The sequence below is a fragment of the Mustela lutreola genome, chromosome 8 (assembly GCF_030435805.1).
Source record: "Mustela lutreola isolate mMusLut2 chromosome 8, mMusLut2.pri, whole genome shotgun sequence".
In the NCBI taxonomy this organism is placed as follows: Eukaryota; Metazoa; Chordata; class Mammalia; order Carnivora; family Mustelidae; genus Mustela; species Mustela lutreola.
The window spans coordinates 146,643,031-146,655,459 of NC_081297.1; the positions used below are offsets into that span (position 1 = coordinate 146,643,031).

Below are 12,429 nucleotides of genomic sequence, written 5' to 3' on the forward strand. Positions count from 1 at the left end.
GACAAAGAGGGCATTCATGCCATGGACAGAGGAGTGAAGTCCCAGCATGTCTTGGTTTCATTTTATTCGTCCTCATGCACGAAAACGGAGCTATCCGTGAACGTTCACGCTGGACCCACGCTTGCTCGTTGATTACAACCCTGTGCGGGCTACAGGTCTAAGAGTTCGGCAAAAATCAACGGAAGCCCTCTGTAAGGATTATTGGACTGTACGAAATTTACAACCAAGCATATTGCGCATTTTATGATCACTCGTAAACTCTGCGCCACGCGTCCCTTATGTTCGTAAATTTTATGATAAATAAAAAAATGCACGCTTCCCCCGCACCACGAAATTAGATTGTTATCACTTAGCAGCATATCACTGATTCTGTGCCTTGTGGGCGAGCATCATTTTGTTCCCTTTCCCACGTGGAATTCTGTCCCATCCATGCGGGGTTGAATGGGGTACAGTATTTTAACTTTAATAGAGATTTTCAGATTGCTTCCAACAGAGGTGACGGTGGCTCTATTTCTGACTACAGTGCCAAGAGAGCACCCTCTTCTCACGTGGCTGCTAACGAGAAATTTATAGATTTGGTTTTTTGCTGGTCTGACGGGTATACAACAGTAACTCTTCATTTCACTCTGCTCCCCTGCCCCAGGTCTGTGTGTCGGAAGGTCTTTTTCTATGTCTGTTGCCATCTGGATTTAGTTCTGTCAGTTGCCTCTCGGTGTCCCTTTTGTTTTTTATAGAAATTGGGTTGTTTATTCCCTCTCTGTCGATTTGTGTGTGCTCTCTATAAATTAAATATAAGCCTCGTATGTGCTCTCTGTGTTTAAATCTCTTGTTCGCATTTTAACTTTGTGTTACCTTTTGCCAAACACAAACTAACTTTGTTTATCACTTCTTTAGCTACTGGGTGTCTGGTCTTGATTAGGACTTTTTCCTACATTGAGAATGTTCCTATAATCTTTTAGAATTTCTTGCTGAATTGTTCTTGTTTTATTGAAGTCTCTAATAGGCCGTTGGTTTTCAGATATGGTGAAATAGGGTTCCACTTTTCTTTTCTCCTGGGTGGGTAGCCAGTTGGTATCACTTGTAAATACTTGTGACTTAGTCAAACAATGTTAATAATTATATATTCATTAATAATTCTTCACTGTATTGAAACACCACTTTTGTTATATCAAGTACCATATATGCTCCCTTATATTTCTGTATTCTAAGCTGTTTGTCTCCCCGCTGAGCAGAGAGCCCGATGTGGGGCTCAATCCCAGGATCCTGGGATCATGAACTGAGCCACCCAGGTGCCCCCATGTATTGTTTTGATCATAGTGTCTTTCCAGTATGTTTGCATCTGGAGGACTTTGGGAAGACAGTGTGTAACAGTGGGATAAGGTCATTAAGAATGCTTCTTCATCTCTGTTCCCTCCCAGGGCATTCCTGTCTGGGAGGCTCTGGGGGAAAGCCCTGGAGACAAGATGGAAGTGCTCGAGTCACATCATGACTTGAGTCACATCGTGGAGCAGTTTCCCTGCGGCATGGTGGGAGTGCATCATCTTTGCACAAGGGATGGAGAATCCTTTCTTTTGGCCTCCGAGTATCCTTACGCTGTCCTGGCTTAAACCAGTGTTGAGGTATCAAAAGGCTAAAAGATACGGCATTAGCTTAGCAGCTGGTGGCGGGTGCCAAGGAAACGCTGGATCTGGGGGGTGGGGGGTCAGGTTGTGGATGGTGACGTATTCACCCAGGTCTGTCTGTGTGAACCTGTAGCCTATTGGACTTGCAACAGCAAAACAAGAGGGGGAGAGAGCAGGAGAGTAGAAGCGCAGCTTGGCTGTTGACGACACTCAATGAGGTTTTGCAAGAAAGCCATGAGCTCAGGAGAGAAATGGCTGTTCGTGGGCAGAAATAAAGAGAATAGAGAAATTTCAAAAATCTGGGGCTTGGCAAAATTGGAAAGGTAAAAAATACCTTGATAAGGGATTTGGGGAGAATTTGAACAACAAAGGCTCGAAAAACTGCAGGGCAAAAAGCAGACGAGAAAGGTCCAGATAGACTCCAGGTGGCTGCCGTTATACTGTGAGTGGGACACGGGGCCAAAATGACGAGTAAGCAAAGTGGAGACCCGCACCCATCCCAGATAGACTTTTTGCTGAGAGATGGAACATGGAACTCACTGGAAACACACATATCAATATCTACTACATTTTTAAGGAAACTGTATTAGAGAGGAACCCAAAGCCAGGACTCAAAACACTTGACTCTTGACTCTTCACTGGGTCCCCAGTCTTCCATGGGCGGACAGCAGCTGAGATCCCACAGCCCCCAAAGGGGACACTCCCACATGACTGTTTCATGTGTAGCCAAGGAATCTGACGGCAGGACATTGTCAAGGGCCACCGAGAATGACCAACAATGTACTTTCTTAGGAGACGTCTAATCCAGAAATCTTACCTCCCTCCCCAGGGTAGGGGCCTTGGGCCCAGGTAGGTCTGTCCCCCAGGGTGCGGCGATCGCACAGAGCAGAGACGGCCACCCGTGTCCATTGTCTCCATGTGGAAGTGCTCATTGCATTTGTAATGACCTTGCTCTGTCATTGAATATGGGGTCCGTATCGGAGGCAGGAAATTCTTTCAGTTTGTAGGTGTCCAGAGCAAGAGCTGGTGGGCACGGAGCCTCTGGAGACCCCCGTGCAGGTCATCTATCCAAGAGCCAATGTTTCAAGCTGGATGTAGTGATCATGGCAGTTGGGTTGTCTCTGTCTGGAGAAGGTGTGAGTGTGCGCTCCATGGGGGACCAAGCGTGGCTTGCGTTCTTGGAGGACGACTCTTCCTAGCTCCCTGGCAGTTAGCTGGGGCTGTGGGACCCGGTCCAACCGGTGGAATGTGAGTGGAAAGGACACTTATTCCCCCCAGCCCAAAGTGTTGAAAAGGTGACGAATGACCCTCTCGCTCTGTCTTTCCTTGCTATGGTGACCTTGGAGGCCTTGGAGGCCTTGGAGTGACACAGTGGTGAACAGATCAGAGGGGGCCCAGGCCCCAGAGTGGCGTATAATAGAGGGTTCTCAGCAACACACATCAGATTTTATTTGAATTATATATATGTATATATATGTATATATATTATAAACTTTCATGTTATGAATTTTTATAAATATACATACACACATACATGTATATGTATATGTGTACGTATCTTGCTTACTGGCTTTAATTTAAATGAGATTATTTTGGATTTCCTCCCGATACAATCAGATCATCTTGAAAGTTACGTTTTAATTTCTTCCGTTTTCATCTTTACACCTTCGATTCCTCGGCTCTGCCTCGCGGCGCTGCTGGGAGCTCTGCGCCATTGGACAGACGCGGTGAGAACAGGGGTCGAGGGCTCATTCCTGACCTGAAAGGAAAGCTTTCAAGATTTCAGGGATCAAGCTCCATGTGGCGTTTTCTGTACATTTCACGGGGATCGGCTATCTGGATTGAAAACGTCCCCTTGCGCTCCCGCATTTGTAAACTGGAACAGGTGCTGGCGTTTATTCATGTATTTTTCCTGTGCTGATTGAAAAGATCAAGCGTGTTTCTCTTTAAGATGCTGATGCTGTAGAGAGATCCTAGTTCTTGTTCCCTGATGGTCGAGCAACCCGACGTTTCTGGGATACGCCCGATGAGGGCTGCCGGAGTCCGCGTGCTCCCTGTTGATCGGGATTCTGGCATCTGTGGTGGTGACCGGGGCTCGCTCTGCCGGGTTTTGGTGTCACCGTTCCTCTGGCCTCAGAAAAACAAGTCGAGGCTGTTCGATGCTCTTGTACGTTTATCTTATTTTTCCCTCCTGTTCCCCAGGAGGAGAGCTTGTGCGACATGGGCTTGATATCTTCCTTTGATTGAATTTTGGTTGAATTTGCGGGGCCTGGAGCTTCCTTATGGGAATAATTTGCTGATGGATTCAATTTATTTAATAATTAAAGGACTCTTCAGATTCTCACTCTCTAGTACCAGTTTCTGGAACTTGTAATGTTTTAAAGAAAATTATCTATTTCTTTTCGACGATCAGGTGTTTTGGACAGGATTTTTCCTCTCATATCTTTTTTGTGTTTTTTTGGATGGGTCGTGGTGACTTCTTCTGAATTCCTGGTCTGGGGAACTTCCTGGTCTGGGACTCATGGCAACTCTCCTTTGTCTCGAGCCTGCCCATGGCACTCCACGGCCCATCTGGGCAAGTCCAAGACATTTGGCTGGGCAGCCGAGACCGGGAGAGATCCGAAGCCAAACTCTGTCCCTTCTCCTCTGTGGTCATCCTGCCCGCAGCACAAGGGACAGCTCGGAGAGAGCCGGCAGCTTTCCAGGAGGACCGTCTTTATTCAGGGATTTGTCCTGTCTCCTCTCCAACACCAAGCAGGGGAAGGATGTGAGTGTGTACATATGTGAGCCTCTGTGTGTGTGTGTGTGTGTGTGCGTGCGTGTGCACACGCGCACACACAAATGGCTACATCCTGGCCTGGTCTTCCTTGCCTAGGAATAGGGGCATGGGGAGACCCCACATGGCTCTCCCAAGGAAGCCTCCATGTGCCCCAAGGACAAGTCTGCAGAACTTGCCTACGGCAGCAAGAACAGTGGCACCAAACCAGCCCCTTCCCCCTGCCTTTCCTGGCCCTTTCCTCTGCTCCAGCGCAGATGCTGGCTGCCCCGGGGATGGGCAGGGTGCACTGAGTCCTCCTCTGCCCCCTGGGACCTGGGATAGGACTCCAGTCTGGAGGGGGGTGTGGGAGGCAGAGCTCAGAATGGTGTTTGAGACTGGAGCTTTGAATGGAACTGGATGCGGCCCCAGCCCTTGTGGGGCGACACTGCTGTGGCCAAATTGTTCATGGGGCTGAGACTTGGGAGGAAAGAGGGTCCAACATGGCCCGCGCGGGTGGCAGGTAGAGGAGGCGCAAAACCCCCGTTTGTCCAACAAGCGTGTCTGTCCCTCCTGGAGAGCAGAAGTCTGGTCCTCCTCTGAGAACCCACGGGATGGGGCTCAGTCATTTAGGGCCACTGTCTGAGCCAGGGATGGGAATCTACCCATCCGGGAAGAGTGGCCCCCGCTTCACCAGCCCGGCACAGTGTTTAAGGAGATGGCAATGTGCAGCAACCTTGCCAGCCCGCCCTCCTGCCCGCTCTGTCCGCTTTCCCACCTGCTCTTGTCCCTGGGGAGGTGGTCCCCGTCTGGTCTCTCCATCTGCCCTTGGGGCTGAAGTCAGGCTGGACCCCTAGTGCCACACTGGACAAGACCTCAGCCGAGACCTCGGACCCTCCTCTCCCAGCCTCCGTGGCCAAAAGGGACACATCGTGAGGGCAGGATGCGGCCAGTGCGTTTGGAAACGTGAAAGCAAGTTTTAACGCTGGGAAGAGTTGACATGACACTCCTTTATTAAAACCTAAGGACATCTTTATAAAAACTACTGTATATAAAGACAAAAGCAGTGTAGCGCAGTGTAAAATACATTATTACTATTATTGTTATTACATTATTATTATCAGGAATATTGTTGGTTTTTGGTTTTCCCGGTTATCAGCTCTCAGGGAGACCCTGTGCCTGCTCACGGGAAGTCGGGGTGCGCGGGAGAGAGGGACCGCCCTAGCCCACCCTCACCTGTGTGCCCTAGCCTGGCGGACCCTGGGGTGGACGCACCAGCCAGGGGGGGTGGCGGTCCTGCCTTGTTGGGGCGACTGAGCCCTTCCCCTTCGGCACCCCACTTAGTTATTGCACCTGACCCAGACTGACGGCTTGCCCATCTGCATCCCACCAGCTTGAACATACAGAAGGGGAGAAACAGAAAGAACACACACGAGAACCCAGGCGGGGCTCCAAGAAGACATTCGCTCAGGTCACCAGTTTGGTCCCACTGGACGCCCGTGGTGGCGGCGCCATCTGCGACTTGCAACCATGTGCCCCAGTGATCCACGTCCCCCGCCCCACCCCCCGGCCTGTTTATCAACTTCCATCGGCTCCTGCACATTTTGAAGAGCGGTGTAGGGCAATCCACGGGACCTCACTGCACCAGCCCCGGGGGTGGCTGTTCCAATGTGGTCCATAGGAACGCTGTTCCTGGGGACCCAGAAACATTTGCTGACAGCATTGTGAATGGTACAGCTGGGGGGTGGGCCCTGCCGCAGTCCTGAATGTCACTCTGACAAGGGCAAACGCATCAGGGTTTTGATGTAAAGATAGGAGTTTTAGGGACAGTGTGACTAAGGGTCAGAGCAGCTCACTCACCAAGCCTCTCTTGAGCACCAACTATCTGGCAGGGTCTGGTACTGAGAACTTGAGGGGTAAGGACAATGCCACCTCCAGGGTCACTCTCACAGAGGGGCAAACTGTTTGCTTTGTGGATCTGGGCGCTCCTAAATGTTGGGGACAACTAATCACTTCTCGGGGGATCCCAGCCTCTCCCACGGACATGCGCATGTTCTCCGACATCTCCGTGTTCAGCAGGATCTGCTCCCAGGTGCGTGCTGGGTTCAGAGACGGACAAATATTTGTTGAACAGATGAAGGAATGCATGCATGAGCGAATGGATTTTCTAGAATCTTCTATCTCTCGCGCCTGATTGCTCAACGTCAACATCTATTTTTCAGGCCACGGACCCCAAGGTTGTATCCGTCCCCTTGACAGCCATGTGCGGCTGGGTGTGTTGCAAGGCAGGCTGGGAGCCTCGTGGGGCGTCGGTCGCACAGCAGGTGTGTGGTGTCCGTGTGCTGCAGGGTGAATGGCATCGCCCCAGTCTGGGCTGGTGATGGGCTCCAGGGCTGCAGGTGGCAGTGAGCCTGGTGTCACCACTCCCCGGGGGTTGGGGGGGTGCTGGCTGCCTCCCCGACCTTGAGTCGGTTTATAGGGAGCACCTAGACCCCATCTGATACTCACCAGGTCAGCGGTAAGGTCAAGAACCCCTGAAAGTCCCTTCTATGACTCCAACCTCAAGTTCCCATAGCAGACGACGGGGGCGAGGAGGCATAGCGGCTCCCTGCGTTGACAAGGCTGCCCCTCGCCGCGGACAGGAAGTGCCCCCAATGACATCACTGGGGGCTATCACGTGGATTTGGGTTGTTGAAGGATCGAGGAGACTCTAGTAAACACAGTGGACGGGGGATTCAGCTGAGCCAGTGGGCAGGGCCTGGGCTGGAGGAAAGGCAGAGGGTCAGGACACCGACCTGGAGCAGACGACGGTCTGGGGGTCCGCGCGGGGGACGGTGCCAGGCACGGCCACTCCTACAGTGTCGCTGAGACTGAAATGACCTAGAGAGAGCTTCGGATGTGACGGGGAGCCTGGAAGTGTCTCTTGGCAGAAGCCTGGAAGTGTCTCTTACCCCACATTCCTCCCCGTGTTGTCCCGGATCCAGCCCCAGCCCTTCCCACGTCCTTTCCAGCCCTGGGGCCATATTTCCCTGCTTGCTGTTCCGCACAATGAAGGGAAGGACCACCCACCCTCGCTAGCCGCTGGCCTGTTTTTCTCAGGTATCAGAGACCACGAGGGGGCCCGGATGCCCCCGCGTGTGTGCCCGCGTGTAGGGGTGTGTGGGCGCATGCGTGTTCCTGTACGTGTTTTCGACGAAGGCTGTTTCCTACCAGTCCGGGTCAGTGTCAGACGTGCCCCTGGAGCTGGCAGCTCCGGGCCCATCGGCAGGGGCGGGCCCCTCCCCGACTGAGGCTCAGGGTGACTTCTGAGGTTAAGGTGAGGGCCGAGGGCCTGGGTGTTGTTCTGAATCAGTTCCAAAACACACAGATCACACCATACACAAGCGAGAGGAAAAGCAGACGCCGCATGTCCACGACACACCGTTCCCAGCGGGAAGAGGCCTTGCGAGCAGGAGTCACGACACAGACCGGCGTCGGGCCCAGATTCCCCGGGAAGGTACGTTGTCGTCTTCTTTCTCTGCTTTTTATTTCTCTTTTTGCACTAGGGTTATCGTTACGGTTACAAATGACGTGGGGATAGCCAGAAGCTCACAGTAGAAAGTAAACAGAGGCAGCTTGAAAGACTGGGTTTGGAAGTCACTAAGAACTCTAACTCTGAACATCTCTACTGGAACTTATCACTACCCTGTGTCTTATTCTCGGGGACACTACCGATTGGCGCAGTGGCCTGCCGCAGTAGGGGGCGGAGGGGGGCAGGTTTTTGCTGGGACGAGCCGGGCTCCTGTGGGGTTTTAAGGAGCCCTGGACATTGTGGGGGGACAGCCCTGTTCACACGTGCCTTCCCAGCAGCCATGCCCTCCACTCGGGGCGCTCAGGCCCTGCGCCCCATCTCACCCCTCAGCCACTCAGAGAGGCGGTGACTGTGGTTTCCTCCCTCCCACGTCCCCGGCTGTGATGTGTGCCGAGCTACAAGTGGGAAGCCTCCCTTCCAACAGAATGTTCCATCCCAAGCCCTAAAGGGTTACCAGTCACTCCCGAAAAGACTATGAGAGGGGGCCAGAAGCCAGCTGTAATTTTCAGGGCTGCGGACCAGGTGGGTCCTAGCCCTGCCTGGTCTAGGTGAGAGCAGCCTCTGGCTCAGGCCCCCAGGCCGGGGAGGCAGCCAGCTCTTTCCCACCGAAGGAAGGAACTCTGTGTAAGCAGCTGCGTGAGCGTTGCCCAGGACCACAGGAGGCCAGAGACTCCTTCCTCTTACCGAGGGGGAAACTGAGGGCGGAGAAGGCACAGGCCTGGCCCGAGGTCACACTGCTCTGAGTGCAGAGCTGACGTCAGAATCTGGGTCTTGTACCCCCCCGAACCTCGGGTTCCCCTGATTCCCGAGGCTCTGCACATCTGATGCAAGTGAGAGTTGATCCCCCTGGGCCAGAGGGAGCTGAGCCCCTCTCCAGGGCTGCCCACAGCGTCCAGGGAAAGAAGATGTGCCCATCCCTACTCAACACCTCAAATGACGTTTTCCCTCTGCTGTTGCCAAACCATACACTTGGGCCCTCCTGTCTGGGGAGATGTGGGGAAACCACGGGTTTGCTCTGCCCCAGCCTGCCTTGTGAACTTTGGGCAGGTCACGGACCTACCTGAGTCTCAGATTCCTAGTCCACGAAATGGGGGAGAGTCCTTTCCTTATGGAGCTGGAAAATGCTTTATCAAAGGATGGGGTGTTGTGTCTGTACGCCTTGCAGAGAGCCTGGACTCCCTCCCCCTCAACCCCTCTGCCCTCCTGCCGGTTCTGCCATCCTTGATTTCTTTGGATCTTTTGAAAGCATCAAGCACGCTGCTGCCTGAGGGCCTTTGTGCTGGGATGCTCTCCCCCACCCCCCAACCCCATCTTTAATGCCCGTGGCTGGCTCTCGAACAGACTGTTCCGACTTGACTGTGGGCCCAGCACTCAGCGTCCGTACTCACGATTCCCTTCTCGCCGGCCCTCCCTCCCCAGTTCGCCGACCAGCACCATGAGCATCACCCGCTCACCGGTGTGTCTGGAGGGCAGACAGCACGCGTGCAAGAGTCCGGCTGAGTGTGGACACGCCATCAGAGGGACACATGTTTGCTGAGCAGGGTCCACTGCGCTAAGAGCTGGGGGAGATCTGGAAACTCCCCCAGTGGAATGGGTGTGTCTACACTGGCCTTGTGGTCCTTGGGGATTTATGTGAAGGTTTCCCGGGCAGTGCCCTTCCGTGTGTGTGCCCTCAGCCAGTGGGGTGGGTGGTGGTGGGGACCTCTGGGGATGGATGTTAGAGGCGTCCAGGTTTATGCAGAAATCTAAAGTGGAATGGTTTCTGGAAACTTCCCTTGGTGCTTCCACAGCCCTCGTCACTGTGTTCAGCTCAGATCTGTGTATCTATCCCACCAGATGGTGGCCTCCCTTCAGAGCAGGGACCCGGCCTGCCTGACTCATGGCCAGTTCCCATCACTGCCCAGCCTGGGGTCTGACACACAGCAGGTGCTTAACAGAATGTGCTGCGTGGATGAAGGTTTCAGGGCAGTGATGGTGGAGATCTTGGGGCAACAGTCAGTCCACTGAGAGGCAAGTGGGGAGATGTCCCAGGGATTGTGCTGGGGTCCCCTGGGCTGGGGAGTGTGGACTTTGGGTTCCTACACCCCTAAGATCAAACAGAGTGGCTGGTCTCCTCTTGGCTCTGTGACCCTGGGCCCCTTCCCTGCTCAGAGCCATTTCTGCAGGGGGCTCACCACACCCCCCTCCTGGGCAGTGAGAGAGGGAGTGCATGGAGACACGCGCCCCCGTGCCTGTCCCGTGGATGGCCCAAGATGCCTCATCACCTATTATTACATTGTTAGGGGGGTAAATTCCATAAGAACAAACCCTCACTAACATGTTCAAATCCCCATGTCCTCTGAGACATAGCGGGACCATGCCTCATGCTTGGTGACTCCAGGGGGTTCACGGCTGCCCGCTACAGCAAGAAGTTTGAATGGGGACGCTGACCAGGGCCCCCACCACTGGTGACCTGTGCCCATTAGAGGACTCGTGGGGATTCCAATAGAAACCAACACGCAACCAAACAAAAAGAACACCCCGAATCATACCTCCAAACACACACTTATGCACACACACACACACACACACACTCACATTCAGTATTCTGACACAGGCCCACAGGCCACAACTGGAGGGACTGGAGGCAAGGGGCCCACAGGTATGGTGCACAGGCCAAATCCCTGCAGCTTGAATTAGCCGGAACAGCTTTGTGCTGGTCATCCTGAGTCCACAATGGCGTCCCCTCTCAGAAGCCACCAGCCCAGAATGGGACTATTGCTTGCAGACAGGTGGCTCAAGACCCTGTCTTGAACCCCTGCCTTAGAACCCCTGGCCCCCACCCCTGAGTTTGCTCCTAGTCTTAGAAGTCCACGGAAGGGGGTTGTGGGCACAGGTGGCATTTCTTCCTCTGCCACCGCCGCAGCCACCTCGGCTCTCCCTGGGGTCTCTGTTGACGTTGGTCTCCTTGGAGGCTGTGCCAGGTGCTTCGGGTCTCACCTCCCCCATCCTGAGGCACGGCAAAAGGGTTTTCTGAGGAAGCAGAAGGAAACAAAATATCATACAGTGTCTCCTCCGTGGGGAATCACTGAGGACACTTCTCTCGGGACTCAGTGCCCAGAGAAGTTGGGTTTTCTCTGACTGCATGACTTCTGGATACAGAGAACTATTTGATGTTAAGACTGGAAGCAAGACAAGCAAGCCTGCCTCTACTATGGCTTCATTCAGCACCGGCACTCGTGGCCCATGTAATAAGACAAGAAAAAAAAGCATAGCATCTTAGGAGTGGAATAAAAGAACTTGAGTTACAATTAATGGCAGATAATATGCACAGAAAATCCAAGAGAATCAACAGGCTAATTCCTAGAACACAATGCAGATACAGTGATATGGTCTTCAATCCCTGAGATTAGCAGTTTAATGTATAAAACCAACAATATTCATCTGTCTCAACAGTTACCAGAGTGATTATGTGTCTTAGCTTGGGTCATCCCAGTTAACACCTGTTGTTCTGATATAATTTTTAATGTTGTTCCTCTTTCATGCCAATAAGTGTTTTGATTTGGATGATAAACTGTATGGTCACCCTTGGTATTAAAAACTAGAAAATATTGGGGCACCTGGGTGGCTCAGTTGGTTAAGCATCAAACTTCAGTTCAGGTCATGATCTCACAGTGCTGGTGCCCACTCTCTCTGTCTCAGATAAATAAAATCTTTTTTAAAAACTCTCAAAAATATTAAGAGCAGATACAGACACCATTCATAATTATAATAAAAACCATTACAAATCTTGGAATCACATCACTGGATGTGACTGTATCCTACAAAGCCATGGAGAAGAAACCAGGATGCTCCTGGCACAGGAATGGACCAGGAGACCAATGGGCAGGGTCAGGAGGGTAAACACTGGCCCATGGGGCATGTACAGCTTTGACTGGCAGAGTCAAGATGGTGCTATGAATTCCCCGTCTCCTATCCAATTATCAGGGCAACTGTCCAGTCACAAACACTTATCTTTCTAGGCATCCTTGCAGATGGGTGGTCCCATGACCTGTCCTGTGTAAGTGGAAGTCCTCAGGGAAAGGGACATGAATCCAGATAAGAGTACAAGAAGGAGGGACACTCACTAATGCAGGTAAAGTGGAAAGCAGGAAGACGCCTGGTTCTGGTGGGGGCCCCGATGCTCCCCTCCATATCAGTGCAGCTGGACTTCTGATTATAGCTCTTAACCAATAAACCATCTTCAACCAAGCTCCAGTGGATGTTGGGAGGAGGTGGGGGCACGGGAGAGTTGAGGGAGTGGCTCTGACAAAGCCCGCACAGCCCTTCTTTCCAGAGTAGCTGAGAGCCCAAGAAGCAGAGCCAGTCTCCCTGCTCTCCATCAGCAGAAACATGTGATGGGGTCAGGGTTGGGATGCCATAGAGCCTTCTCCGCGGCTTCCATGACAAAGCCAGGTCCAGGGATCCCCCACTAACTGCTTTATCTTCCTCCATAGCATCCA

General features: G+C 52.7%; 1 protein-coding gene across 2 annotated transcripts in view; it reads right to left on the reverse strand.

Moving 5' to 3' along the window:
• Positions 1–8,622: 8,622 nt before the first annotated feature.
• Positions 8,623–12,429, reverse strand: part of SHISAL1 (shisa like 1) — a 128,736-nt gene continuing 124,929 nt past the window's right edge. For both annotated transcript variants that reach the window (XM_059187220.1, XM_059187219.1), the window contains exon 5: positions 8,623–10,960. In XM_059187220.1, coding sequence (XP_059043203.1) covers position 10,960 — 1 coding nt within the window. In that variant the 3' untranslated portion in view covers positions 8,623–10,959. The remainder of the gene's footprint in view (positions 10,961–12,429) is intronic.